The sequence below is a fragment of the Rhopilema esculentum genome, chromosome 11 (genome assembly GCF_057945365.1).
Source record: "Rhopilema esculentum isolate cy_ngs chromosome 11, ASM5794536v1, whole genome shotgun sequence".
In the NCBI taxonomy this organism is placed as follows: Eukaryota; Metazoa; Cnidaria; class Scyphozoa; order Rhizostomeae; family Rhizostomatidae; genus Rhopilema; species Rhopilema esculentum.
Genome location: NC_142825.1, coordinates 12,502,914 through 12,529,599, shown reverse-complemented (window position 1 = coordinate 12,529,599; position 26,686 = coordinate 12,502,914). Strand labels below are relative to the sequence as shown.

Genomic DNA, 26,686 nt, shown 5'->3' with positions numbered 1-26,686 from the left:
ATGAGATTGATCTTTTTCACTTTACTGGCCTCGCTAGCTTTGGTCAAAGGAGACATATTTGGAATCAGCAAAAACATTTTGGGCAACATATTAAATACTGCAAACAAGCTTTTGGAAGGCTTTAAAGATGAAAAGCTATTGGATTCTATTTGCGGAAAATATGAATGCCCAACATACACTGTGAAGTTTAAAAAGCCAAAGTATGAATTGAGGTGCTATGAAAATGCCCATTGGGTGTCAGTTAAAAGTGACCACAGTCTCTCAAGAGGTAAGCAAGCTAGTTCTATGAAATGGTCAACAGCCCCTGTTGATTGATGAAACAAAACACAAATGTCTGTCTATTTACTCTATTTTATACTTTTCATACCAAAGTGATGCAAGATCTAGGGAAAATCTTACCCACGAGGTTATATGGCCAGCTATTAGGATGGCTTGGGATGTGCAATGCAGTTTAAAACTTAGTTCTTCTGATATGATATAAAAATAGACCATTCTTGAAATGTTCTATGTAAAAAAGTTTTTCTTTTTTATTACAACAATAGACATTTGCTTTACATTCAAAACAGTGTAAATTTACTATCTTACTTTTTGAAGGTGCTACACTTTTTGGAGGTGGCAGAAAAATGTTTAAACAGTTGTTTTCATACATTGATGGAGCAAACAGCTTGGGTGCAAAAATTAACATGACGGTCCCAGTTCTGCAGCAAATAAAGGATGATGGCACATCCTTTAAATTGAAAATGAGTTTCTACATTCCAAGAAAGTTTCAGACCAAGCCACCCAGCCCTACAAACCCAAATGTGATTGTAGAGTCAAACAAGTTTTGTGCATATGTTCACTCTTTTGGTGGCTATACCATACTGTATTCTCAGGTAGAGAAACATGTTGAAATGCTTGTGAAAGCTCTCAAAGAAGATGGATTGCAGGACACATATCAAAGCGGAACATACATATATGCAGGTTACAACAAGCCTACTACATTCTTCAGGAGACACAATGAAGTCATGCTTTTAAGAAAATAAGACATGAATTGAAGTTTTTCCTTGAAAAAGTTAATGAAACTGGATTATTTTTTAAAAATACTTTTGTAAGAATATAGTATGAACAGAAGTTTCACCTTTAAAAGTTAATAAAAGTTTTGTGATTTACTTTTTGTACATTTGACAATACTTTATTTGGCTGAATTCTTACTTTTTTAAATTTGATCAATTTATGGGAGTTTGGCTGATTTTAATTTCAATGGCAAGATGTTAAAATATCCGTGTCGCAGAATTTTATGTGAAACTATATGTTACTTAAATGCCAAAATGCAAAAAACCAATCATAGGCAGAGGGAGCCCGATTCATAAGGCTTAAGGGTGAAATATAATATTTTAGTCTATACCATTTATATTGTAGAAGATAGCCTTTCACCAACAACAAATGTCAGTCTTTCAAACAAGAATCACTAAAGGGCAAACTTTCAGTTGTAAATATGGAGATTCAAAATCATAGTATTTCATAACAAAAGGACTTTCCCAAATAATACTCCTACCCAAGTATTTTCTCATCAAATTTTAAACAAAATAAACCATGTCAAGAACTTGAGGATGTGTCCTCCCCGCATTCCTGTGAGGTAGTCATTGATCACTGATTATAGCTTGCAACTTATTTTCAAGTAATTCTGGTTGATATCAGTGCTTGACAGGGGGCTATTACAAGGGCCCAGAGGTGGATACCAAATGTCACTGATTGCATGAATGAATAGTCCTATATTAGATACAACTCTCATTAGGTGTACATGCTCTTCCTTAAACAATTATTTCAATATTTCTAAAACATTATTAATCAAAGTGAAATTGATCGCACATTTTCCTTAGTGTGATAAAGAAGGCTTGCTTTGCCCTGAAAAAGTTTGATCTTGTTCAAAATTCTGATAGTCATTCAACAATTTAGCCAAAGAACACTTGCAACACGTGTTGTGCTCATGATGCACAACAGGAAAGAAGAAAAATGCAAAACAAATGACAAGGTAAATCAAACGTTCCGGCGACCCTGGCTGAGACTCTTGAGTTGGGGTAGAAACGTTTAGGAGGGCAAGGTCTAAATCACCATTTAGCACCAGTCGTTAAAGGTGACTGAACCTAATGCAACTGCAAAATATAAATTTATATAAAGTGATTTCGATAATCAATTACTCATTTTAATTAAAAGATCACAGAAACCGTAATTTGAAATGTTATAAGCAACAAAATCAATACCTATTGACTGCTACTGCTTGCCTGTTTGAAAAATCTTCTAGTTACTTGATTTTCATGTTTAAAGGTTTTTCTTTGGCTATGTCAATAACATATTTATTGTTTTAATGTTTAACTGTGCCCCGTTCCGGCAATAAGACGTCTGAATCCATCAGCAGCTAACTACATAGTGACCAACTTTTCATGGCTTGAAATCAGTTTCACCTTCTGTGTTTTGGGTGCATGGTTTAATGAACAATCTGTCAACATCAGCAAACTTGCGCGCCAAAACGATAAAATTGAAGCCTCGTTTCCAGTGAGGATATACGTAGAATCTCGACACAAATCACGAGTACTCTACAACCCAGCACAAATATACTGGAACTGCAATTACTTTCAAGATAAGACAAAATTCTTCATATTTATTGCTTGATTCGGTTTATTTTTTCAGTGAAAAGTTTACCCCAGCCCCGGTGACTGTCCATTGCTTTAATAAATAGGGTATTTCCCCCCTCTTTATATAAACAAAGACTTGCCTCTGCAGCTAATTTACTTTCGAAATGCTATGACTGTTTAGCATAAAATGCTGGTTTGTGCTACTGACATGCAAATTTCAAATCCTGAAAAATATTTTACTTGAAAATGACAGGGAGTATATATATTTTTATGGAAAGCTCCTCCGATATATGCAAGCGTGAATTTCCCATCGGTTGTGGTCACAAAACATTTTCTTGCAAACTTTTCAATGTCCAATTTTTTTCCTATCAAGAGACATCAAGAGACATTAAAATTTGTCTACCCATTGCCAAAGCCAGATAAACAGTTCTCTATTCTTCTCGAGATTCCTCTTTATGCTTTAGATCATCGAGGCAGATCTTTGTGACTATTCCAAATTCTTTTTGATTCACTTTATAGGTTCTAATACAAAACATCGTGCCCTTTCCCACCCAATGCATAGATTCATGTCGCGCCCCTTTATCGAAAATGACATTCTTAGGAAATCTACTATTCTGTTTGTCGATTTAAATATGACAAATCGAATATCGGTTTTCTTACAAGCTGTATTCTCATAAAATAATGTAATAGCAAACATTTCGTAATTTCAATAAATCTTTAAAAAAAGCACAACAAGATAGCGTTTTGAAAAGAGTCAATAGGAGTTGTTGTATTCAGAAACCTCATCTTACTGATAAATTTGAAAGAATGGTCTGGAGGTGTTTGGCTATCATAAAATAAATAATCCTGAACATATTTCAACATGTCCTTTGCTTCAAACTTCAAAACATTGACTGCTAACAAAGCATGCTGTAAACTTTTCTACCGGACCAGGTCTTTGTTTACATATGTCTTTTCAAAACAACCAAAGATTCAAGACAAATGATTTTCTTGCTCAGCCTCCAGAAACTTTTTTTAAGCGATAACACCACACGAGCCGTTTAAATACAAGCGTTAAACTTTTGTGACATCCTGGACATGACGAACAGCCTGGTCTATCTTTGACATCAGTATGGACAACTGGATGTTGACACCGTCCCAATCAGGGTCAATCCCTTTGTATGCCCTGTAAATTGATTCTTTCAAGCCTGGAAATTTGTTGCTACCAACAATATAGAAGGCAGTTGTTCCAAGAATCATGTGTCTAGTAAAGATAAAGAAAAGATTCACTACTGCAATACAAATCTACAAACCAAATATTATCATACTAGTATTGACTGATAGCAAACCAAGACAAAACGTTGTTTCAAATTAGATTCAATTTAAAGCCAAATTGAAATAAAAACAGTTCGCTATTTTCCAACTAACCTGACATGTTTGTTTCCATGGTGACCAGGATCATGCAGAAACATTCTCTCAAAGTTCATCAGCTGGTCGTTGTAAATTCGAAGTTTCATAGCACTGCAATAGCAACATCTATTTAGCATGGCAATTTCGTAAAAATGCCCTTTATTGGGCAGCTAAAAGATTGGCACCAGTAGCGATTATGATTGTTATAATGATCATGTGATTAAATATAGCTTTCAGACAGTTCATTAATTGTTACATTCAATCATCTCAATTAGCTCGGATGAGACTCGAATGATGAACTAAGGTGTGCTCTTGTCTCTCTCTCCGTTGTATCCACGCAAACCGCATCTACACTTATTTGTTGAAAGAAACAAATATCGAAGTTGAGTATAACAATTTCTTGACGCTGTGGAAATTTCAATACTCGTTTTTTCTTAAGACTTTCTTAAACTTGACGTCATTAATTTTGACACTGACTCCCTACTTTCAATTTTTCACGCTAAGAAATTTCCCAAAAAATATGCTTGAAGGATTTTCGTCGCTGCAAATCGTCAATTTTTCTATTGTTTTCAAAGATATTCGCTTCCGTTCTTATGAACCCTGGGTACCCTGGGTACCCTGCATTCTTATTTCTGGTCTAGTGCGCCCCATTCTCGTTCGGGTGTGCTGATATTAACCAATCAGGAGCGAGTGTACAGATTTCTGTACGTTCAAAGGTCACAGCGAAACAATAAACGTAGCTCTGGTGTAAAGTTCTTTCAAATAAGTTCACCAGAACAAGAATGGGGCGCATTAGACCAAACTCTCTATTATATTACATAGTGAGTCGGGTACCCAGGGTAGTTCTTATGCTGTACATATATGAGGGAAGTGTATTTTTAGTCTCTGAGTCTCAAATTTTTTGCCAGCCAACCAATTATGATGATAAAATTTCACAAATTTACTTAAATTCTGGACTTTTTCACATTCCAATAGTTTGGTTTTTTTCGCATCGAGTATTGAAGTTTCTTAATTTTTTTCAGATTGCTCAGTACTTGTTTCTTTTAGTGAGTTTCTTATAGCGAGTTTCTTTAAAAGAAAATAAGTGCAAACACCACAGGTCTATTTTTACCGCTGGCATTTTTATAAGGTGGCATTTCAAAGAGAAAATACGATACTCGAGGGTTTTCGTCCCTATTTTCTACAGAAGGGAATTACCATCACGTGCATTGAATCGGAACTCGTGATCCCCATTCCCGCCATTTCTCTTGTGTAGAGCACAGCTCTTGGTTACATGAAACATAAAACCATATATCGTGACAGTATATAAAATCGAGACAATGACGTCAAGACTATAAACATTCATGCTACAGACTTACTCTGAGGTATCCAGGTTATCAAGACGTTTGTGGAAGTCCTTTGTTGCACTAACAAGCTGCTTGACTTTTTTTATAAGAAGATCTACAAAGATAGTTTGATATTTCAATGCAAATGTTCTTTATCAATATTCTAGTATTTTGCATAATTTGAGGGAGGGATGTTCTTAATATTGTTCTTATTTTAACATTAATTTCCAAATCTACATACTATTAATCGTTTATTAGAACTTTTCTTAACGCTCCGCGGTGCCTGCACTTCATAGCAGATTCGCATGTCATTTTTAGTAGCACGGATTATAAGCTGATAAAATCTGTTCTGAGTTTTTTTTACTGGATAGACAAATTTAAAACAACGTTGTTGTTTCCTCAAACTTTTCATTTTTATATCTGGGTATGTTTCTACGTGTCATTGTGTCGGGGCATGTTTTAGCAAATCGTTACTCTGTGATCTTCTAAAATATATTCTTATAAGTTAACGACTGTTTTTGCAACGTGACGTACAAGGACAAGCATGACCAGGCAGATTCTTCTCTACGTGGCAAAATGATTCTTATTCATACAACAAAGACCGCTATTTGACTAAAATAGTCATATAGAATTGCATAACGTGAAATTCAATAGTAGTAAGACACATAAATTTGTTTATATCCATATTGCATAACTATAATCGGAAGCCCCCGTAAAAGTGATGTAACAATTATGCAGTCGAAAGCCGCAATAACACCGACCAATCTGTTAACCATTGCCAAAAAAGATTTGTTTGAATTGAAAAAGGTGAAGTCATTGGGAAATAGAAATTGATTTCCAAATGTTACCGCTGTTCCCTACGTACCGAGATGCGTGTGCATGCGTGTTACAAAAGAAAAGAAAGTGCAACGATGAAGTGGCATAAATCTAATATATTCAAGAAGTAAAATTATAGATGAAAAAGGATTTGTTGTGAAACATGTAGGGGCCATATATGCATTCTTCAGATTTGTGCCGAAAAGTTTTGGCGTTAAATCTTCAAACAAAAAGACGACCTATTAGCTGCAATCGTCAAAATGCTCTGTTTTTTACTCATTTGCTTTAGACCTAACAAGAGATTATATGACTCATCTATGGAACAAAGGCGAGCTAGAGAGAGACTGAAATCTCCTCAGCTTGCTCGTGAAGGTTAAAGAGAAACGATTAACAATAATTTTTTCATCGTGTTTCAAATTGATTTTCAGTCTTCATCAACATGGAAAATATTGACTTTCCTCGTGCATATAGTTATAAAGAGACACTTGAAACGTTGATCTTATTATCATCTAAATATTGATATGATTTAATATAACTCGGAAATCAATTTCTTTAAAAAGGCACTTGCTGCCCCCTTGTCGCCCCCGCACCAACTACAATCCTTGCAAAAATTGTTGGAACACGTGCCCAAAGCTGATACCTTTTTAAAAAAAATCCTGCCCTACCCCCCATTACAATGTTGTTCAATTGGGCTATTTTGGTCCTGAAGGTAAAAATTTATTCGCTGAAAGCTGTATGAAAGTATTGAGAAAATAAATCAACATTGTACGGGGGGAGGGGTCGAAATTTTTTAAGCGGCATTGATATTTTGGTAAGGTGGTTTTAGACTTGCTTTGTTTATTTGCATCCTGCAATGGGAAGGCGTTCCAGTTATTTTTGGCAAGGATTGTAGGGCAACGGGGGCAGCTGTCCCCGCTGCCCTAGTGCAGCCTGTGGCTCCGGCGCCCCTGAGATACCTCCAAATACGTATTCGGCAAATTGTGAACAAATTAGCAGAAATTTTTATGCAGAAAATAGCTTTTTGCCAAAACAAAACCAGAAAGTTTTCAACTCATACCAAAATTGATTCCATGGGGATCCGTAATTGATGCGTGTGACTTCTTGAAAAATTTAGCAAATTCTAAAATTTTTTTTGCATAACGGTGGAGATTGAAAGGTAGAACTGTTGCATCAGCTAGCTTTAAGGCCATTTTTGCCCACATTCTTGCCACTGCCAAATGGTATTTGAAGTCTGGATCGATCCAAGTTGACATCAAATGGAAGTTATCGTGAATGGAATGGTAGGAAGAATATTGATCGGCTGTCATTTTTACCTAAAGTCAAACAATACTGTCATCTGTCAAAAGAGGTAATGCACTAAATCTTTGCATATAGAACCAAAGAAAATACAATAATCTAAAAGCTGTTTTTCTTAATTTATATTCATTTAATCAAGGGACTGTTCCGTTTAATAAAACACAATTTTCTTATTTCAATGGTTATGAAATCTTTTTTATGATCCTTATGGTCTCCCGAGCTCTTGAACAACAAAGAAAAATCAGGATAAAAGTTAAGTTGTACATATCAACATGATGCACGCACAGTTCAACTTCCAAATATTCTCTTAAGTAAATCCTAAGTTTAGTAAGAAATTAAAGCCAAGGAAACATTTATAAGCTGGAGGTAACAAAAAGCGTTATTTCACGGAGGGCACACCGGTAAGACATCTAAAGAGGGAACTTCTATGAAAAGGGGCATTTTGTCAAATTTTTATGGTACATGCTTCTAGTTCCCTCTCGTACATATGTCCTTATAAAAGACCTAAAGCAACAATTCATGTACTTTTTGTAATGTATATCTCCCTTTAAAAACGTGTTCTATACCCAGCACTGATCCTATTTGCTGTAATACAGTATGCTCTTATTGCCTATTTCCTAGTGTCCTAGACTAGATAGTTTTCGAGTTTTTTTGAAGAAAATACCAAATCAACGAATTAATCAACGTTTCAAGTCGTCGCCCCGACATACCTGTGACAAGCCTTTTGCTTACACGCTAATCTTAAGATTCAACATTCTACTTTAGTTAGTTACCTATATTATGCTAACCGCTTGTCCCCCGCGTTTCTATAGACCTGGCAAGAAAATGTATGAAAAACGAGGTATTTTTTGAATTGCGCGGGAATATGAACACTCTTTTTGAGTTCCAAGCATTTTGAAACTATCGTAAAGTGCGGGAGTTTGTACTTATAAGTATCTTTTGTGAAGATACTTGAATTTAAATTTTATGGAAAAGACTGTTTAGGTTGGTTTACGTTTGTTATCAATTTGGTTGAGGGGTTTTCCCGAGAAGGGACGAGAAGGCTGTTTCTATGAGAAAATTGGCATTTATCGGAAAAAAGATTGGAAATATCAGAAATTCTTTGCAAGCTTAATTACTTTCATGCTTAATTTTATAAAGATTACGTGCATTTTAAAGTCATCTGCTTGAACAAACATTTGAAACTGTCATTTATACGAACAGAAACAACAAAATACCATACGAAGAGAAACAATTCAGAGAATTTATTCAGAGATTACTGAGAAACAAGATTTTAGCCTGAGATGTGCAATGCCTTTTAGATAAAGATGTGATTTCACCATGCTAGCTAAAAATGACCCATCTTCCTTCCAAGCCACTATTGAGCTTCAAACGCACCAAATCTATTTAATGAGCAGGGAAATCGAAATCCCTTTTTTGTTGTCGCAGCTTCGTCTAAAATTGATAAAGTCATTCAAAAGCAAGGGCTTGTGGCCATTTGTGTAGTGCTATCAAAACATCAAGGGGCTCTTACACAAATGCCAAAAACAATAGCAAAAGTAGAAATTTGCCAATTTCCTGTTTTAACAAGGAGACTCTGACCCCTTGGGCCCCCTGGGCCCCCTGGGCCCCCTGGGCCCCCTGGGCCCCCTGAGCCCCCTGAGCTCCCTGAGCCCTTTAGCACTACTCTCCTGCTTGTGGCAAGTTTCATGACAAATAGGTTGGCTGGGCAAGCGTGCTTACCTTATCATAGAGGTATCGAATATCCAAGCATGGCACTCCCAGCATTTGCATGAATGGCTTGTAGTCACTTCCAGTCTGTACAACCGTGACGCTGTAAAACAGAATATAGACTGGTTTTTATTCAGAGTATCTCTTTAAGAGATTGATAATCAATTTAAAAAATCTTGGAAAAAACGAAGAATGATAACTCTGTACTGCAAAAGCTTGAAAAATTGATTATATGCACTGTAAAGGTTATGAGATTTGGTTCTTAAAATCTTTACAAAAATTCAGAGATTTGTAGAAAATAGCAAGAAATCCTATTCAAGAAATCTACTAACGAATAAAAAATCTCGAAGGAAAAATCCATATGACAAAAAATCCTAAGCAGAAATGAGTGGCAAATACTAATAAAAAAAGAAAAATGTATTTGTATTTCCTACTCATATCTGCTCAGGCATGGACAATAAATCAAAGCAATTTAAAGGTGTTGCTAAAATCCCAAGTTTCGCTTTTGGCATTGTGATTGCGTACATATACCTAATGGAACAAATATAAATTTGAGCTTCAAGCAACTGGGGCGAAATCAAAACAGACTGTTATCATCGACTACCGTAAATTCTCGTATTGCCCCCCTTCCCTCGAGAAATCCCCCCTCGAATTGCCCCCATCATTGCTTGAGCTACAGATTTTCAATAACCTTCCCTCGAATAAACCCCTACTAGTACCGTAAATTCTCGAATTGGCCCCCTCGATTTGTTGATTGTTGTCATCAGAGGTTGCCCTTGGTATTTTACTGAATTCCACAAAAATTTTTACTTTTGGTATTTACTAATTCAATGTTAATAAAGAAACTCCTACTAAAATATACGAGGTCTTTTAATGATGTCTTCTTGATGTCTACTATAATTTTATTTGCCCCCCTCAAATAACCACCATCCAAAAACATCAAAAGAAATAAGACCTCAAGGGGCTTTTTCAAGGATTTACGGTATACACTTTTGTATACCAACACAACTAACCTAGGTGCCAGAGCCTCATGAATCCGAAGATAAAGTATTATAAACAGCTACGGTGGCAAATTGCTCCCCGCTCAAAAAAATTTCAGTAACTATTTCTGTGACTATATGATGGAGACTGGTAACCGGGGTACGTAAAAACAAGTCCAGCCACATATAAAGAATAAAAGAAAATTACTCTCTACGTTAGAAAATTTTATCATCAAATTAGCGGTGCCACTAACAGTGTCATGTCGTTCTGTTTTTGTAGCTATGCAAAATTGAGAACAATCGAGATCAAATTATTAAAAAAATAAAGCAATTCTGCCCAGACAGAAGCTATCTTGCTATCATAAAAACAAATCTGCAATAAATAGGTTCAGCAGATAGTATGAAAAAAATCAATGAACGCTTAAATGTATTAATTAAGAAAGGGTAGCTTTTTCAAATATAGAGAATGTATCAGAGTATTTTAGGGCTAGAAATGATTGCATAGAAAAGATATGATTGTGTGATTGTCACCTCACAGAATATCCTGCCCTATACTACAAAATCAACAGAAAAATTGTCTCTTTGGTTATACAAAGTGTTACAGTAGAATGGAAAAGCCGTAACATCGCATCCTACAGTACCACCCATACGATACAATCAGCAATTGATAAAATTACCACAAAATCGACGTGAAATATAAAAATTAGAACTGATTTTTTGCGCGGGATGATTTCATTCTCGTGCTCATTTGCCAAACCATAGCTTTCAAACATAGTTTGAAGTTAATTTGAAGTGTTTCCCAATCTCTTTCTAATCGATGGCTGTCAACATTAAACAATCAGTAGAACAATAACGAAGAAAATGCTTTCTTGGATCTCTGGACCAAGATACCTGATCATGTTTGAGCTAAATTTTTATGAGAATGATTTTCTCAGATATGAATTTCAATTTTCATTATGAGACTTAATAAGGAATAAGGAAAACGATGCTAAGTAAAAGACTGTTCTTTTTCCCAGGAAAGATCACAAGATTCCAACATCTAATTCTAGGAAGAAAAGTTAAGAGGAAGACACGAAACAATCCTTGATTGTCTTAAATGCTTCAATGGTTGATATTCCATACTGATCCTTTGTCCGATTATTTGTGGTTTTGCGCACCGTCATTTAATATTGAAGACTTGTTATAAAATCTTTAAGAATGTTCAAGATCTCATATAGACTTCCCTTTTCTGCCACCATTAGCAATAATAGTACAGCAATTGTTTTCAGGGACCCAGGTTACTTTTTAAAATGTTTATAATGACCTTCTGGTTCGTATTCCAATCCCTCTCGTTCATTAGCGGAAGTCGTTGAATAAAAATTCTAATTATTTTTGCGATCTATATATTCAATATTTAAACTTGATGAAACTCCATTAGCTATTAGCACCCCTACTTATTAAAGCACACTTGATAATGAGCCATCCCTTCCTCTTATGCCTAACCTCCAAGCAAATCAGAATTTTCTTAGCAAAATTTACCAAATACCATACAAACAATTAAGTGCCTGAAATCACGGCCTTAAAGGAAAAGGTTATGTGTCCGGTTGATATCCACAGGCATCCCTATGCGTCGAAGCAACATATAGGCTATAGGCCAATGAATATTCCACATTAGTTGATGAATTTCAGAACTAAGATAGGTTGACTTTATTACTTATCTCAAAGCAAAATGTGTAAGGCTTTTTCATAGATTTTATGTCATTCTATCACTATCATATTTTTATTATGCTTTTTCTTTCGGCATAAGAATGTTACGTGTTATCTTGGCGATGTGGTTTTCTCTTTTGCGTGTGATTGTGTCATTGGCGTGGCGTGGAGTCAATTTGTTGTCTTGACGCCTTTATCCAGTAATTCTATAATTTAATTTAGTAATGTTTTGGCATTGAACGATTAAGATCAAGCTTGAGTCCATAAAAGTGTTATTCCTCTGCTCTAAGGCCTTGGGGCCTAAGCAAATGTATCTTGACGTGAAGTACTTGTACACGTTACAGAGCTAAAGAAGATTGAATCAACTTACTTGGGTTCGGAAGGATTAGTAAAACTTGGAAGTTTCTTTGTCCAGTCTGCATACAAGTCAAGTTCACTGTCTGGTGCAGGAAGCTGTAATGTCAGAATAGTTGGTTAGATAAAATTAAGGTCTAAGAGCTATGCTTCTTTAAGAAACACGGAAGTATGGTTTCTCGGAGGGCACTTGCTATTTAACTGTTAGAGTAAAATAGCATTGGCAAGACGGATACAGATAACTCTTCTCTTCCTATCATATTGACGTAATCTACAGATATTACATATGCTTATGTTTCGTGAATATTCAAAGGACGCAGTTCCTAGGTTACAATCCATAAAATCAACGAGTTTAAAAATATTGTGGCAGAGAAAGCATAGAAGGCATAGAAGGCAAAGCATTGAAGGCATAGTTGCAGAGAAAGTTTAAGTAGAGCAGTTACGTGAAATTGATTTTTATCCCAGTAAAAGCGAAAGAGCAAGCGTATTTCAAAATTTGAATAGATTAATAAAGATTCGCAATTTTGGCAGGCTACGCGTTTTGATTAAAAAAATATGTGAGAAAATTATAAATCGTGTAAAAGAATACTTAATACCTGTTTGGTGACGTCAAAAAAGGCATCTTCCATTTGAGGTGTGGTTTTGAATCGTACAGTGTAATTTCCTATCAAGAAGAAATAGGATTCAGTAAATGAACTACCTCATTCCCAAATTTACGCGTACAATCAAGTCAAGTAATCGCTTAGAGAAATTCTCCAACTCTCAAACAAGAAGCATTTTCAAATGCTATAAAAAAGATTCAAACAAATTTTTTATGTAATGTGAAATGTTGCTCTTTAATTGATGTTCACTTCTACAGACTTTCAATTCATTATTTTGCTCTTTGTAACTTGTACCATGGCTATTTCAAGACCTTCTGTGTCTACAACAGGCTGATAGTTGAAATAACACATGTCTTTGTCTTTCAATGAATGTAAATAAGGTTTTCCCTATATTTTAAGAATCAGAAATTTTATAAAAAGACGCTATTTACTAGACGAAACGTTGCCCAAATTATTTGATTAGTCAGATCCGGATCCTATCGTTCTTATTCAAGGATCCTACTAACCAGCGTAAGAAGCATGTTATCACCAAAGAGTTGTACAGAGACCAAAATTCAACTAAATCCGGCAATTCAGATACCCTTTATAGAACACTTTTTGTAAAATTAGCCTCTAGCCCTAAATGAGCAATCCCCCCCACCCCACCACCCAGTACACTCTAATTAGGGGTTTTACAAAAAGAACTAGTCCTTGATAAAATCTATTTCTTTTTATGATTAAATTCCTTCTGGTTTCTCGAAGACTTTATAGAGGACTTGCTGTATTTCACAAACTTGCTAATCTAAATATATATGTAAAGGACTTTGACCGACTGCTTCTGACGGCTGGGGCTTTCAAGCAAGTTGAGCAGTATAGGGTGCATGAGCAAATTAAAAGCTCTTGCAAGAAGCTCATTCTTTGTAAAAAAGGGCTGGGAACATTGCATGAACTTACGAGCTTGAAGCACAAGGGGCAAGTATCCCCCTCAATTTAAAAACAGGGGTAATGTACCTATTTGTACCAGTGGTGGCGCCAGGGGAGGGCCAAGGGGGCCTACAGCCCCTCCGTCGGAAGCATCTAGCCCCCCCCCCCATCGGATGAAATTTTAGGTTATTGTCAGAGCAAATTTGACAAAATATCGTACAAAAACTGCTTATTTTAGTCATTTTCGCCCCCCTGTCGGAAGCTCCAGCCCCTCTGTTGGAAGATTTCTGGCGCCACCACTGATTTGTACCTCATATTGGTTTTCTTTTTTAGCCTACAAATCGCCCTCAACTATTAGCATAGAATGCCACCCTTTCTATAGCTACGTGGGCCAGGATACGGTACTGGATTGCTGGTTGTATATTTCATGACTGGGTGTAGAAATAGGGATTTCGCTTTCGACAATCACCCTGCCGATTCATAGACAGAGGTATATTTGTGCCATTCGAAAATTTTGCAATAAACAAAAGATGTAAACATCTCTTTATGAAATATAAAAATCGTAACATACCTTCAACAGCAATATCTACGTTCAGATAGGCAATTGCTCTTTCTTTGATCATTTTCGCGTGATCCTAAAAATAGTCAGGCCATATCAACACCAGTATCGTATCCCTAGAGGCTAGAATGTTTTCCATTTAAACCCTATCCCGATGTTTAACCATAGCATCAGCAAGGTCGGCATGGCATCGTACGTAGACATCAGAACATTGGGCCGAAAACACGTAAGCCACTAAGCTGATACGGGAGATAACTTTACGCCAAAGGTATTCGGGCCTAGGTACATGGAATGTACACTAACCTATTTGGCATATGTGCACAGAAAGAACATACAGGTTAGCTTGAAATTTTTAAAGAATTATCGCAAAAACCTAGCACTTAGAGAGTTTTGTCCCAGAAAGACTCTTAATTTTCATGATGGAATGTTTAAAATAATATGGAAAAGAGATAATCATGCTTAAAGCTGCCTTTTCTGCCATTTGATCGAAAAAGCAAAAGAACAAACAAAAAATATTTAAATCTGTCAGAATGCCCGTCACCATATGGCTGTCGGCAAAAAGCTATGTCAAAGTCTTACCTATTTAACGAAATAAGAAGGAATTAGAGCGAGCTTGATTTAGGGGACATGCAATACACATGTATAAGTTTTCAATTACCTCTACCCACTCCCATGATCCCATCAGACCGTATTCTTCAGCATCCCAACTGCAAAGCATGATGGTTCTTCGTGGCCGCCAACCTATATGAATAGTAATTCAGCTGAATAATACTTGCAACATGCTGCAACATTTTGCTGCAACATGCTGCAACAACATGCTAACTCAGCTGCAACATGTTAGTAGTTTTCGATACTTCAAGTATAATAACATACCTTACATTAAATGTTGATCCAGATACAAGCTAACTAGATTTAGCAGAAGGTGTTTCTTTGAGACTGGAATACATATCTATTGAAAAGCTAATTTTCTAGCTGATAGCTAAGCATATCAAAAATGACGCTTACATGAAGTAATTCTGTTTTGCTTGAAAACAAGCTTTCCAGGCATAAGGTTCAGTTTTGAGATTTATATTACATCTCAGGCCTGAGGTAGGTTCCAGGGGCTGCTAAATGCAGCAGTAAAATTTAGAAGTAATTAATAAGTCAATTCTATATACGTCTGAAACATTCCGTTAAAACATATGAATGACCTCTTTTCAGCAAATCACCAAAGGCCCTTCCAATTTCCATCAGTGCAGCGCTACCGCTTGTGGCATCAGCAGCACCGAAATTCCATGAATCCCTGTGATTTCCCAGAATGACCAGACGGTCTGCAACAGAACAGTTTTTAATTAATGTTCCAATCATGAGGTTGCTCCAGCGTTCTATCTAGACATATTACCTCTAATTAGCCCCCTGAGGGCTTATTTATTTTTGATATTTTTGGACGGGGGCTTATTCGAGAGGGAGGCTTATACGAGGGGGAAGGCTTATGAAATTATTGTAGACAATAAGAAAATATTATTAAGAGAACTTGTTTATTTTAGTAGAAATTTCTTTATGAGCATTTAATTAATTACTACCAAAAGTACGAATTTGTCGTGGTTATTCAATAAAACGCCATAGGCAACCTCAGATGGCAAAAACCGTCAAACTTAGGGGTCCAATTCGAAAATATACGGTAGCAGTTGGGGCTTATTCGAGGAAGGGGATTATAGACAGTTTGTAGTTTTAGAGTGGGGGCTTATTCGAAGGGAGGGCTTTTTGAGGGGGGGGGGGCAGCAATTCGAGGATTTACGGTATAGAAATAATGATTTCCTTTTTTACAATGGGTTGAAATAATAGGTTGCTGTTGATACGTTGATGGAAAGCTTTTTCTTTAAATTGGCAATAAGTGTTTATTTTGATAATACGTATCATGCCGTTACGAGTATTGTAGTGACATATGTTAACTATCATTATGTGTTACCATAACAATATTCGAAAGCAATAATGCTTGACAACAAAGAAGCAATGAGCAATGAGATGAAATATCAAAAAAACTATACCAGGCTCAACATTTCCATAAATTTTTCCGCATACATTGAAAACTGGTTTTGTTACAAGTTTTGTGTGAACACTTAGTCTTACTCTCCTGAAACAAGGAAATTTAGGTGAGCTTAGTTAATCTGAAGGGTTTTGAGGAAAAATGGTTTGTAAATCATAAAAGCATATGGAGGAAAAAGATGGGGAAAAATATGGAGGCCATCTGCAAGTAGAAACGAGAAAAGCTAAGATGATGATTACAATAATAACACAAACAACAAAACTTACGAGTTATGGTATGAAGTTATTTTGTCTTGAAAAGGGTCCTTGTGTTACGGATCCTTTAGAACTGTTATCGTTACATGGAAACTACTTAGTGAAACTCACTTTGTTCCGTTTATGTTGTATTTGAAGTCAAATGATCCTTGCCATTCTTTAGGGGCAGCAACCCCATCCATTTCCCTAATAAAGATTTTAAAGAAGGTCACTTTGAAAGAAAATTTTAAACTGTTTTTTCCAATAAAGTGTTTAAAGCCTGCAAAGAGTTTTAAGGCAGGTTATTTGCTTAGAGACAGAATCAATATTGTGAATGTTTGAAAGGTGCTTCAGTCATATTGCATAGTACTATCTATGGTATCAGGATGCTAATAACATTTTGTATGTTTTCAAAGTCATAAAAAATGCCGAAGCAAAATCTTTAAGAGTACGCATCAAGTTGAGAGGAACCCCAAAATGTTATAACAAAAATTTCCGCAACTATCTCAGTTGTAATGACGTCATCTTGTGCTCCATCTTTCTTCTTGTTCCCACCAAAAAGGCATTAGAAATGCTCAGCAAGCTTGAAGAGAAAATCTTGGTTTAGCAGGGAAAAACTAAATGTTTGCTTATAGTTTTACGTAAAATTCAACATACCCAAGAATCTTTTTTGCATAGTTGAAAGGAATTGGTTGCGAGGGGATCTTTGGCAAAACTGTCGCTTTTGAAACGTTCATACGGAAGTAGCCCTCTGCAAATTATAAGAATCATGGTATAGGCTCATTTTGTTAGATATACTAAATGACAAGACGTGAGGATGAATGGCCATTTCAAAGGTTTGCGAAAAATTGAACATAGAATTATAGTTTAATGAGTTAAGATAGATAATTACAGAGTATTGAAGATGGCTGTTTAACTGTCTGTCGCAGGCTGCACAATGCTGTGTAAACAGAGCTACAAGTAACTTTGATGTGCATAGCAGGTCTGTTCAACTTATGGATGCCAATATTCCCCACCAAAAAATGTAATCAAATCAGAGGTTCCGAGGCTCGAACTAAGACAAGTACTAAAAGTAGGATAAGAATCAAGCTGTTAGAACGTCACCCATTTTTCCACATGAAGTGCTTTATAAGAATTTTCCACTCCTAAACATACTAAACTATATTAATATTATAAGTATTTTTGCCAAAGCAGAAATGTTCATCTAAAATTTTTACTGCTGTCATGCTCTTTACACCTAACAGTGTATAGTTCTGACCATGCAGTTATCTTTATTATATTCTCGCTAAATGCAGCATCTACTTAAATAAAAACAGCAAACTGTACCTTTAGAGGGATACTCTTCTGACAAGACATCCCCTTGATACCTAATGATAGTTCCGATCTGCAATCCGGTTCCGGGCAATTCCCAACCTTTAGGGTAAAACGCCTTGAACGGACTCCAGTCCACAGGGTCCGAATACAGGATCGCACCGAGAGCACCTCGCTGTTGAGCTCTTTCCACCTTGAAAATAGGTGCAAAAACTGACATATCTCATCAGACAGGTATTTTACATGGCACGTCCTAGAAGAGGCAGGGGCGGGGACCTTGCCCCAAACCATTTCGCTAAATATAAGGAATAAATAAGGCGAAAATTTTATATGGATAAATCTGTAGATTATTACAAATACAATGAACCAGGACTCGTAAGTAAACAGTGTCAGTAAAAACTAAGCAACAGCGGGAACCAATAGAACAGATGAAAATTTATCTACACTGCTGGCACCAAGTTCAGAATCAGTGACCTGGGCCTAGCTTGATTTTGCAACTGGTTTTCAGTCAGAAAAGTTGACTATTTTTGTATAGCAATGGGACCATCTCTAAAAGAAGAAAACCTCCTAAGAAATTTCATGATTTGGTTAAACATTAATTGGTGGACTTGAAATAATGAGAAAGTTTCCTGATGATCGCATTTCGCGTGAAACTCGGAGTTGCAACTTAGAATGACTTTCTTCTACACACCAAAACAAATACCCGCATATGTATTTTCAAAGATATCTAGCAAAAGTATTTTGTAATGTATCGAAATCTATCTTTTATTAAAGGTTTTCTTTAGATATGCTCGTTTTCAAAATGCCACTAGATATATTTTGAAACTGTATAATGCATCATGTTTGTTTGAATCAAGTTTGAAACTATTTTTTTTTACATCAAGCATGTTATAACGATAGTAAAAATAAATTTCTCAGTTGGATTTAACAGATAGATGCAATTCATTTTTGTAGAAAACAAAGTAGAAAACAAAAAACTAGAAGCCGCACACGATCTCATTATAAAGTCTAGCATTTTTCCTTATATGCATTAGCCACTTTGTTTCGGTAGAAAAGCTTTGTTACCTCTTGCTCCGATTTTTCTTGCAGGATACAAATAATTCAACATTGTTTCACCTAGTTAATAAATGTGAATAGCCAGGTAGCATAGAATGATAACAAATAACATCTTCTATACCTAACACTACATAATGCTGAATGTTTTTACCTTGGAGGATCGTGAGACTTTCGAATACCGCATGATTACAATAGCTCCGCTCACACTTATTCCCATTTTCTCAAGTAGGCCATAGTCCTCTTCGCGGCCATAATTGACATAAACCAATGGACCCTAGTACAAAAAGTTGAAAAATTTTCATTATGGACGCTTAAGATTCATCCGATGGACGCTAAAAAACATTTACCGGCAAGTTTTGGAAATAAAACACTTTTATCTTTATTCATTCACAATCTTAATGGCCTTAGCAATTATTTAAGATAAGCTAGTCATGATATTTCAGTTTATGTTTCGAGATTTCTTGATTATTGATGCCCTGAATTATAGAACACATAAACTGGATTTTAAGTTTTAATGCAACTTATTTATGAGATAATAGCGGGACAGTAAAGTTGGTAATATGAATGCACTAGCATACAGTGGCATAGATAGGAAAATTAATAAGAGAGTTAGAGAAGTTTAGATTTTCCGAAAAAATCTATAAACAATGTATTTTTTCATAAATTTGGATATAACATAGCATTATAAGAACATGCTTTCAATATGCAAAATGTTTGCAATAAAAAGTCACGAATTTGTCACCAAAATGCTTGCTGTCATCCTCTCGAAATAAGTGTACTCAGTTGACAAGTCTTTGCAAAAAGGTAAACTTTGAGTATTTTATGTCTTAGTTTTGGTCTAAAACTTCAGAGAGTGTATTTTTTCAGATTTGAAGGGTATGGTCAGGATTGTTAAGGTTTTACCAGTTAAGTTAGTCGATAGAAAGGAAATGTCCCTAGATCGGCCAAACAGTGGGTATTGTGATCTCAGCACTAGTTGTGCTGAGAATTTTATATATATTGCAAGAAAGACGGCTAAGGTGAAGTCAAAATCGATTAATTTTACTACGCAAAAAAGGAGTATTCTATCCACATAAATCATGACATCAGATTTATAGAAAATGTGTAAAGAGCTCACCTCAACTGTTCCCCCTGGTGAATATGCATTAAAAGGCAAAACAGTTCTTGGGTCCTTTGGATCTCCGTTTAAAAGAGGCTCTCTGTCTATTTCGAATTTTTTCACTCTGTCCCCCTCTTTGTCATACAAAGAAATTGTTCCAGGTTTCTTTGGAAGAGATAAGAGCACATCATAATCGTATCTCTTCACTTTGTCAAATCCAAAGTCTTGCCACATCTTTTTGGTCCATTCAGCTTGAATTTTCGCTTCTTTCAAACCGGCAGTTGATGGCATACTCGTTAGGAATCTTCAAAGCAATGAAAATTGTACTGGTCACCGCAGAACATAATTCCAATGCTAGTTAGACCAATGCTAACAGGGGCGAAGCCAAGAAAATTGTTTGGAGGGGTGAAGAGGCGATTTTTGCCGAAGAAATAGGATGTGTCTCACTCTTTAAGGGTGTGGTTAAGAGATAAATACTCTTACATGCTGCTGTTATGCGTGTCTGTGTCAAAGTTTATACTCAGTGGCATACTCTGAAAGTTCAACTACTCAGAAATGTTAATATGTTACAATTGTTGCAAAAAGGTTACAGAATGAGCACAAAAATTCCATTTTGCCCGGCAAAAATCCTTAATGTGCCGACGAACAAGATGTTGGGGGGGGGGGGGGGGTACCACACGAGCCCTTTGGCGACGCCCCTGAATCCTAATAGTATCTGTTATTTGCAGTCTTTGAGTAAATATGTATCGGGAACATCAAAATTAATCGATGGCATGATGAACTCATACACTGGCGTCAGTTTGGTTTAAGGTTCAGTGTACCGTGAAACCTCTGGCAAAATTTCTCCAGAAGAATTTCCTTGATTTGATCAAATTCAGGACCCGATTTAGTTTTGGATAAATCGTCGCGGTCGCTGGTTGGTAAAAAGCAAAAGAACCAATCAATCGCGTCTATCTTCATCTCACGTTACTTTCGATCCAACCCTGGATATAAATTTTCAACTTTACCCTACGTTTATACTCTAAACAATTTCGGATAATAAGAACAAAGCGGTACCAAGAATGTATTTAGTAAAAAAATATCCTAGGGGAGCAGGAGTGTTTCCAAAAAACATGGAAAAATTGTGAGACTAAAATAAAAAATTATGAATTCTCCTAGTTCGGAACGGGTCTTTTGTGTAGAATTGTTTGGTTGTAAAAAAACAATCAAAACAATAACAAATTACATTTTATAAGTTTCTGCGTTAAAAGCGATATATTTTAGATCATGTTTAAAAATATCTTGTCTCCAGAAGACAAGAAAGTAATAACTGTAGTTTTTGGAAAAGCTTTCAACAATTTGGATACTTCAAATCAGTCTTTCCATTAATTTCTCACTAATCAAAAATATTAAAGAACGTAAACAAGAAAGGTGATTTTCGACAATAGAGTTGACAAGCTAGAGAGCCCTTTGGCAATCAGCAAAGATAGTTAAAGTACAATGTATAACATCAATCCCTTTTAGGCCAGTTTATGGAAGTCTGCAAAACACGGCCAACGGTGCTGCTAGATTACAAATTAATTACTAAAACCCATGGATGCTGTCCTAAAATGATAGTAGTGTATAAGGAACACAGCAACGCGACGAGAATAACAACAACAAACACACAAACCAGTGATGGCTAATATTTTGCCCCGGCATACGGGGCTTCATCAGAGCAAAAGTAAACCAACTAAAAATTTACAAATTTCAAAGAGGCGATGGTGGTGTCGGATTGGTTGATGTGGAATGGCTTGAATGCAGCGCAGCGGAGAGGAATAGGTAATAGGTGTGAAAGAGGGAAGGATGGCGAGTGCGAGAGTGTGGGTGATTGTGGTGAAATGAAAGTGTAATGAGGGTGGGTAGTGGTGATAACAATAAAAAGTTATGAAAGTATTAAATAATGGTGATGATAGTGACAATGGGGAATGTAGAGAGTAATGATAATGATTGTAAAATAGTAATGTATAGGTAAACTCTTTTTTTGTAAGAATAATTTTATAAGAACACGAGCCTCAAAACTGGTCAAAAGTGAAGAACAAATTAAGAACAAGCTGAGGCTGAGCTTCTGCAAAATGCAATTTTGAACAACGTTTTTTCTCAAAATCGAAGATTTTGGCGATGTGTGGGGGCTTTTCGGTGGATATTCAAATTTGTCAGCAAATGAAGGCTGTCTCACTCACTTTGTTCGAAAATGAGGCCTGAACACCCCCTTAGAGCGATATCACTGCTTACACCCTCTTAATTTAAGAACAAATTAAGAACAATCCAGCCTCAGATTTTCGACAAAATTAAGAACAGTCAGCCTGAACTTAAATTTACTGGTTCTTATAAAAAAAATTGTAGTAGAAAAAGTGGCGATGATGATGGTGTGTTGCTGTAAGATTAACGGTCAGTGGTTCGGTTCATGCCGTTTGGTGTGAGAGTGTTTGCCAACCCAATGAGGTATTGCTCTTTAGCTCGTCGAACACACTCTCGTTTGTCGTTAAGTTGCTGTGATTGTGTTATTGTAAGGTCATTGATGGTATGTTCTGGGCTGCAAAAGTGGGCATACTGGAAAAACCAGACCCTATGACCCCAGGACCCCTATGACCCCTAGGACCATTAACAACGAAGAACAAAAAAGGACGCTTAACTACTACATGATTTGCGGCTCCCCAAGAGCCATGCCTTTCAACTCATGACGCACACACCAATCCTAACGGACCAATGACAATGTTAAATGTTTGAGCCAAAGTCGGAATGCTTCCAAAGCTGTCAATATGATAGCATTAAAAAGCATGGCTCTGGGGGAGCCGCAAATCATGTAGTAGTTAAGGGTCCTTTTTTGTTTTTCATAGTTAATGGTCCTAGGGGTCATAGGGGTCATAGGGGTCCTGGGGTCATAGGGTCCGGTTTTTCCAGTATGCCGCAAAAGTGTTCTGCAACACCAGACTTGTCTACTTTTTGCTGATAATGTCTCGTCTGTGTTCGTTAAATCTTTCTTTCAATCGTCTGCTTGTTTGTCCGATGTATTGGCATTTCTTGTTTCCGTTAATTAAACATTATTAGAGTTGCAGTCCAGGCATTGTTCTATGTCGTAGTTTTTGCCAGTGCTAGTAAAATTAAATGTAGTAGTTTGTCTGTGATGTGTTGGCATGTTATGCAGTTACATCGCGAGTGGCATTTGTAAGTGCCTCTGGGATTACTGGGTGTGCCACTTTTTTTTCTGGCACAAACCAGTATACTCCGGAGGTCTTTAGGTCTGCGTTAGCTAAGTACAGGTACGTCAGGGAAGACCACTTTGCATGCCTTGGAGTTCTGTAATATGTTGATGTTTTGTTTGAGAACGGTATATAGTTCCTTAACATTATTGTGAATTTTAAAAAAGGTTGCCGAGTCCCCCTCCACAGAACCAATGGTAAAATCTAATGTTTTCATTAAGATTTTGTACTTATTATGCAGATAAAATATCTGCCATAAAGCCTCTTAACATTTCTTACAAAGAAACAAACTGCAAAATCTAGCCAATCACTATTTAGCAAAGCCACAGAATATGTACATGGTCTTCGGAGACATTTACATGTATAGAAAAGGCTAGAAAATAGGCTCACTTTAGGTACTTCCTGATCATCTTGGGGTTAAGTACCTCAAGAACGTCATCGTGATAATTGAATCGTTGTTTTTCTTCATCCACCTTTTTTCCAAGCAAATTTCCAGTTTGCTCTGCAAGATTAATGATAAAATATAGTCAACAGTTAACAGTTGAAGACTTAAAAGCCCCTAAGGAACATGTAATATATTTTTGATTTATCCAATCTTTGGGCTAGGCCTATAGTATTAAATATCCTATTTCCTCTAAAAACGTTGCGGCGTTTATTACAAACTCCAAATTCTAGATGGAGCGTTGAATAGAGGACGGCGTTTATTAGAGGGCGGCGTTCATTAGGGGAAATACTGTATTACAGACGCAGTCACGCAATCACTTTTGTGGATGCACATGATGATGTTCTCAAGCGGCAAAAAAAGAAATGTAATGAAAATACTCTTCTAATATTGAGAAAAGCAATAGCTTAGGCTTTTAATTTAAGTACCGAATGCAATTTAAACAGATTACACTTTGCATTTTTACACCAAACTGTCTAACCTCTGCCCGCGCTATATATTCCCCCGGCAAAAGGCAGATTTATATGCTCATATTTCTGGTGTTACAAGCTTGTTCTCATGGAGCAAAATTAATCATGAAATGATGAAATTTCACAAAGTTCTCCCCACACATATTTATGGGAGCATTTGTATTTATTGTATTCATATTATGTTCTATCTTTGTAGTCATTGAACCAATACAAGAAAGAAAGCAACAAAAAATTCAAATTTTATATATGACTACGCAACATGTTTGTCATTTAATTGTCTTTTTGACACTTTTCTTTTTGGAAGTGTTCTCTGGAGACTACTCCTAAAGGAGATAGACAACTTTCATAAATCCAAAAAAAGTACCAATTAATACCAAATAATACCAATCACAAAGTCCTACACCAGATGTTGCATAGGTTGGCATAAGTGCATTACATAGGTTACTTTTAAGTGTTATGCCACTCCAAGCAGTCAGTGCACAGATGTGCATTTTGTACACGCTTAACAGATAGTAAGAGGGGTGTCCTTTTGGATCTCAAATTTCTTTAGACCGTTTCGGCATTGGCATTGAAAGCTGTTCTTATAGAAACAAACAAATGGACAGAATATGCAACATAGATGCTGTCACAAAACATCTGTTGTCATAAATTGCTGCTTCAAAAGCATTTATATTTTCGATTTGCCAGATCAAAATACGTAGATGTTTGTAAAATCTTTTATAGTACAACTGCCAACTTGTGGAGACTGATTTTTAGATCAGAGTATGCCGTAACAGAATGGATTAGACTTTGAGAAAAAATGCCGTGTTTGTTTGTATTCATTTGTTAAAATGATGATGGACTTTAAATAGTTTGCTGGATTTTTCAGTTTTCACTTGTTTATGTACTAAAATATATCGTATGAACTAAATCGCATTTAAAGCACTTAGCAGCACGTTAGGCCATTCTAGTCACCGCTGAGGTGCCCTGAAAAGTTGAAACAATTTGAAAAAAGTTTCAGTGCATAAGACTTTGAATTTAGGAGATTTTGATAAAATTGATGTCAAATCTATTACATACCTGGCGTTTCCGTGGAGAGGCTGTTGACCAGCAAAATTGCATGACTCAGAACGAGAAATAGGCCAGATGCTAAGAAATATCGGGCAAATTATTTATGATATGCTCACGTTAAATCTTGTTAAGCATTTGAAACGGTTTGCGTATTTCAAACTCGATTTACAGAACTGCTGGGAACTGCTTCACGCAACGAAACATAACAATGTAAGGACATGTTATGTTGGACTTGCTACTTCTTTTGGGGTTTCAGAATCATTTGGGGTTTGCCTAAAGCAGTTCATTTATTATTCCAATAAAAGGTTTATTCAACAAACCTGTACGAAGGCTTTCTGTTGATTACACCCCTTTATAAAAGCCTGACGAGCTTTTCAAATTCACTGGGGAGAGCAGCTAAGTATGACAGGACAGTAAAATTTGATTTGGACTAGCTGAGAATGAGTCGTGCCAAGGAGGAATTTTAGATTTTCTTGGGACAAAAGATGACAATCTGCAAGGGAGGTGGGAAATGAAAATAACCCTGATCGCTCAATTTCTTAAAAAAGGGACTCGCTGGTTGCGAAATAGCTCCCCGGTGACGATATCATAGGCTTTGTTACACAAGAGTGTTCTATATGCCAGCACGTTTCAAGTTTTACAAGATGCCCTGATGGAAATTTAAAAACCTTGTAATTGTGCGTAAACCGGCGAGAATATTTCGTTGTGAAGTTTTGTTTGTAGTTCCCTTCCTGTGATTATCTATTTGAGATCTTATTGATTAGTTGCACCGTTGGTGTCAAGTCAACCTTCCAAACTTTCTGTTTGGCTGATTCCTAGACACTGATTCGCTAAAATGTTTCCAGAAAGTCAATTTAGACTCGTAATGAACGCATCTTTATCCACATACGAAAGGCGATGTCTTTATTGTTATCTAGTGCTCGTGACATTCTGTCAAGAAGTTCACTTTATATTGATTCTCTGTGTCTTAATTTTCAAACATTCAGTGTCGGTAGGTCGTCGCGAAATTTCTGCAAAATCATTTGCCTTTTTCGAATTTCAATTGTTTCTTAATTTTTTTCTTTGAGTAATGAAGTTTCTCATCTTTTCAAATTACCAAGTACTCGTTTTTTAAAGCGAGTTTCTTATAAAAATGATCATCGAAACACGTGCATTTTGCTATTTCTTTCCAAGTGTGATGTTTCTATGGAACATCAAAGCACGTTTTGATTCAGTCATTATAAAGCAGGATTTTAAGGAGAATAAAATTGGTGAGTCCGCTCAAGTATTGTCTTTTATGAATATATCACCAACATATTAAATATATTCTTTGAACGATCATCAGTTAATTCTATCAGCATGTTTAATTCTGATTTAGATAGAGCGGAAAGATAACTAGAGCACGTACTCGTACATACCTGTTCCCATATTGTCAGAAACTTGATTTCGTACTTATATAGCGTACACTAAATTTGTTTTCTGTTTACTTTGATTTATTTCAATAAACAAATACCACAGTTAACAGGTCAGCAATGGGTAGATATTGTCGGCCAGGCACGACTGGGTG

At 36.2% G+C, this 26,686-nt stretch overlaps 2 protein-coding genes across 2 annotated transcripts; one reads left to right on the top strand and one right to left on the bottom strand.

Moving 5' to 3' along the window:
- Positions 1-1,159, top strand: LOC135693537 (heme-binding protein 1). Its single transcript, XM_065212065.2, has 2 exons — positions 1-268; positions 595-1,159. The coding sequence occupies exons 1-2, from the start codon at positions 1-3 to the stop codon at positions 1,020-1,022; spliced, it is 696 nt and encodes a 231-aa protein (XP_065068137.1). The 3' UTR covers positions 1,023-1,159.
- Positions 620-26,686, bottom strand: LOC135693531 (putative N-acetylated-alpha-linked acidic dipeptidase). Its single transcript, XM_065212053.2, has 19 exons — positions 26,538-26,686; positions 25,150-25,218; positions 23,569-23,680; positions 19,976-20,261; positions 19,010-19,132; positions 17,818-17,995; positions 17,149-17,242; positions 16,624-16,698; positions 16,260-16,345; positions 15,423-15,542; positions 14,891-14,973; positions 14,245-14,308; positions 12,765-12,832; positions 12,185-12,267; positions 9,161-9,251; positions 7,200-7,455; positions 5,360-5,441; positions 4,020-4,112; positions 620-3,855 (listed from the first exon to the last, which is right to left on the bottom strand). The coding sequence occupies exons 1-19, from the start codon at positions 26,545-26,547 to the stop codon at positions 3,666-3,668; spliced, it is 2,163 nt and encodes a 720-aa protein (XP_065068125.2). The 5' UTR covers positions 26,548-26,686; the 3' UTR covers positions 620-3,665.

Excerpts from the sequence above, each read along its gene's own strand:
- LOC135693537 (XM_065212065.2), top strand. The coding sequence starts at position 1 with ATGAGATTGATCTTTTTCACTTTACTGGCCTCGCTAGCTTTGGTCAAA. Across the intron at positions 269-594 it reads TGACCACAGTCTCTCAAGAG|GTGCTACACTTTTTGGAGGT; the intron begins GTAAGCAAGCTA and ends TACTTTTTGAAG.
- LOC135693531 (XM_065212053.2), bottom strand. Across the intron at positions 16,346-16,623 it reads TACAACATAAACGGAACAAA|GAGAGTAAGACTAAGTGTTC; the intron begins GTGAGTTTCACT and ends TCCTTGTTTCAG. Across the intron at positions 14,309-14,890 it reads GATCATGGGAGTGGGTAGAG|GATCACGCGAAAATGATCAA; the intron begins GTAATTGAAAAC and ends GACTATTTTTAG.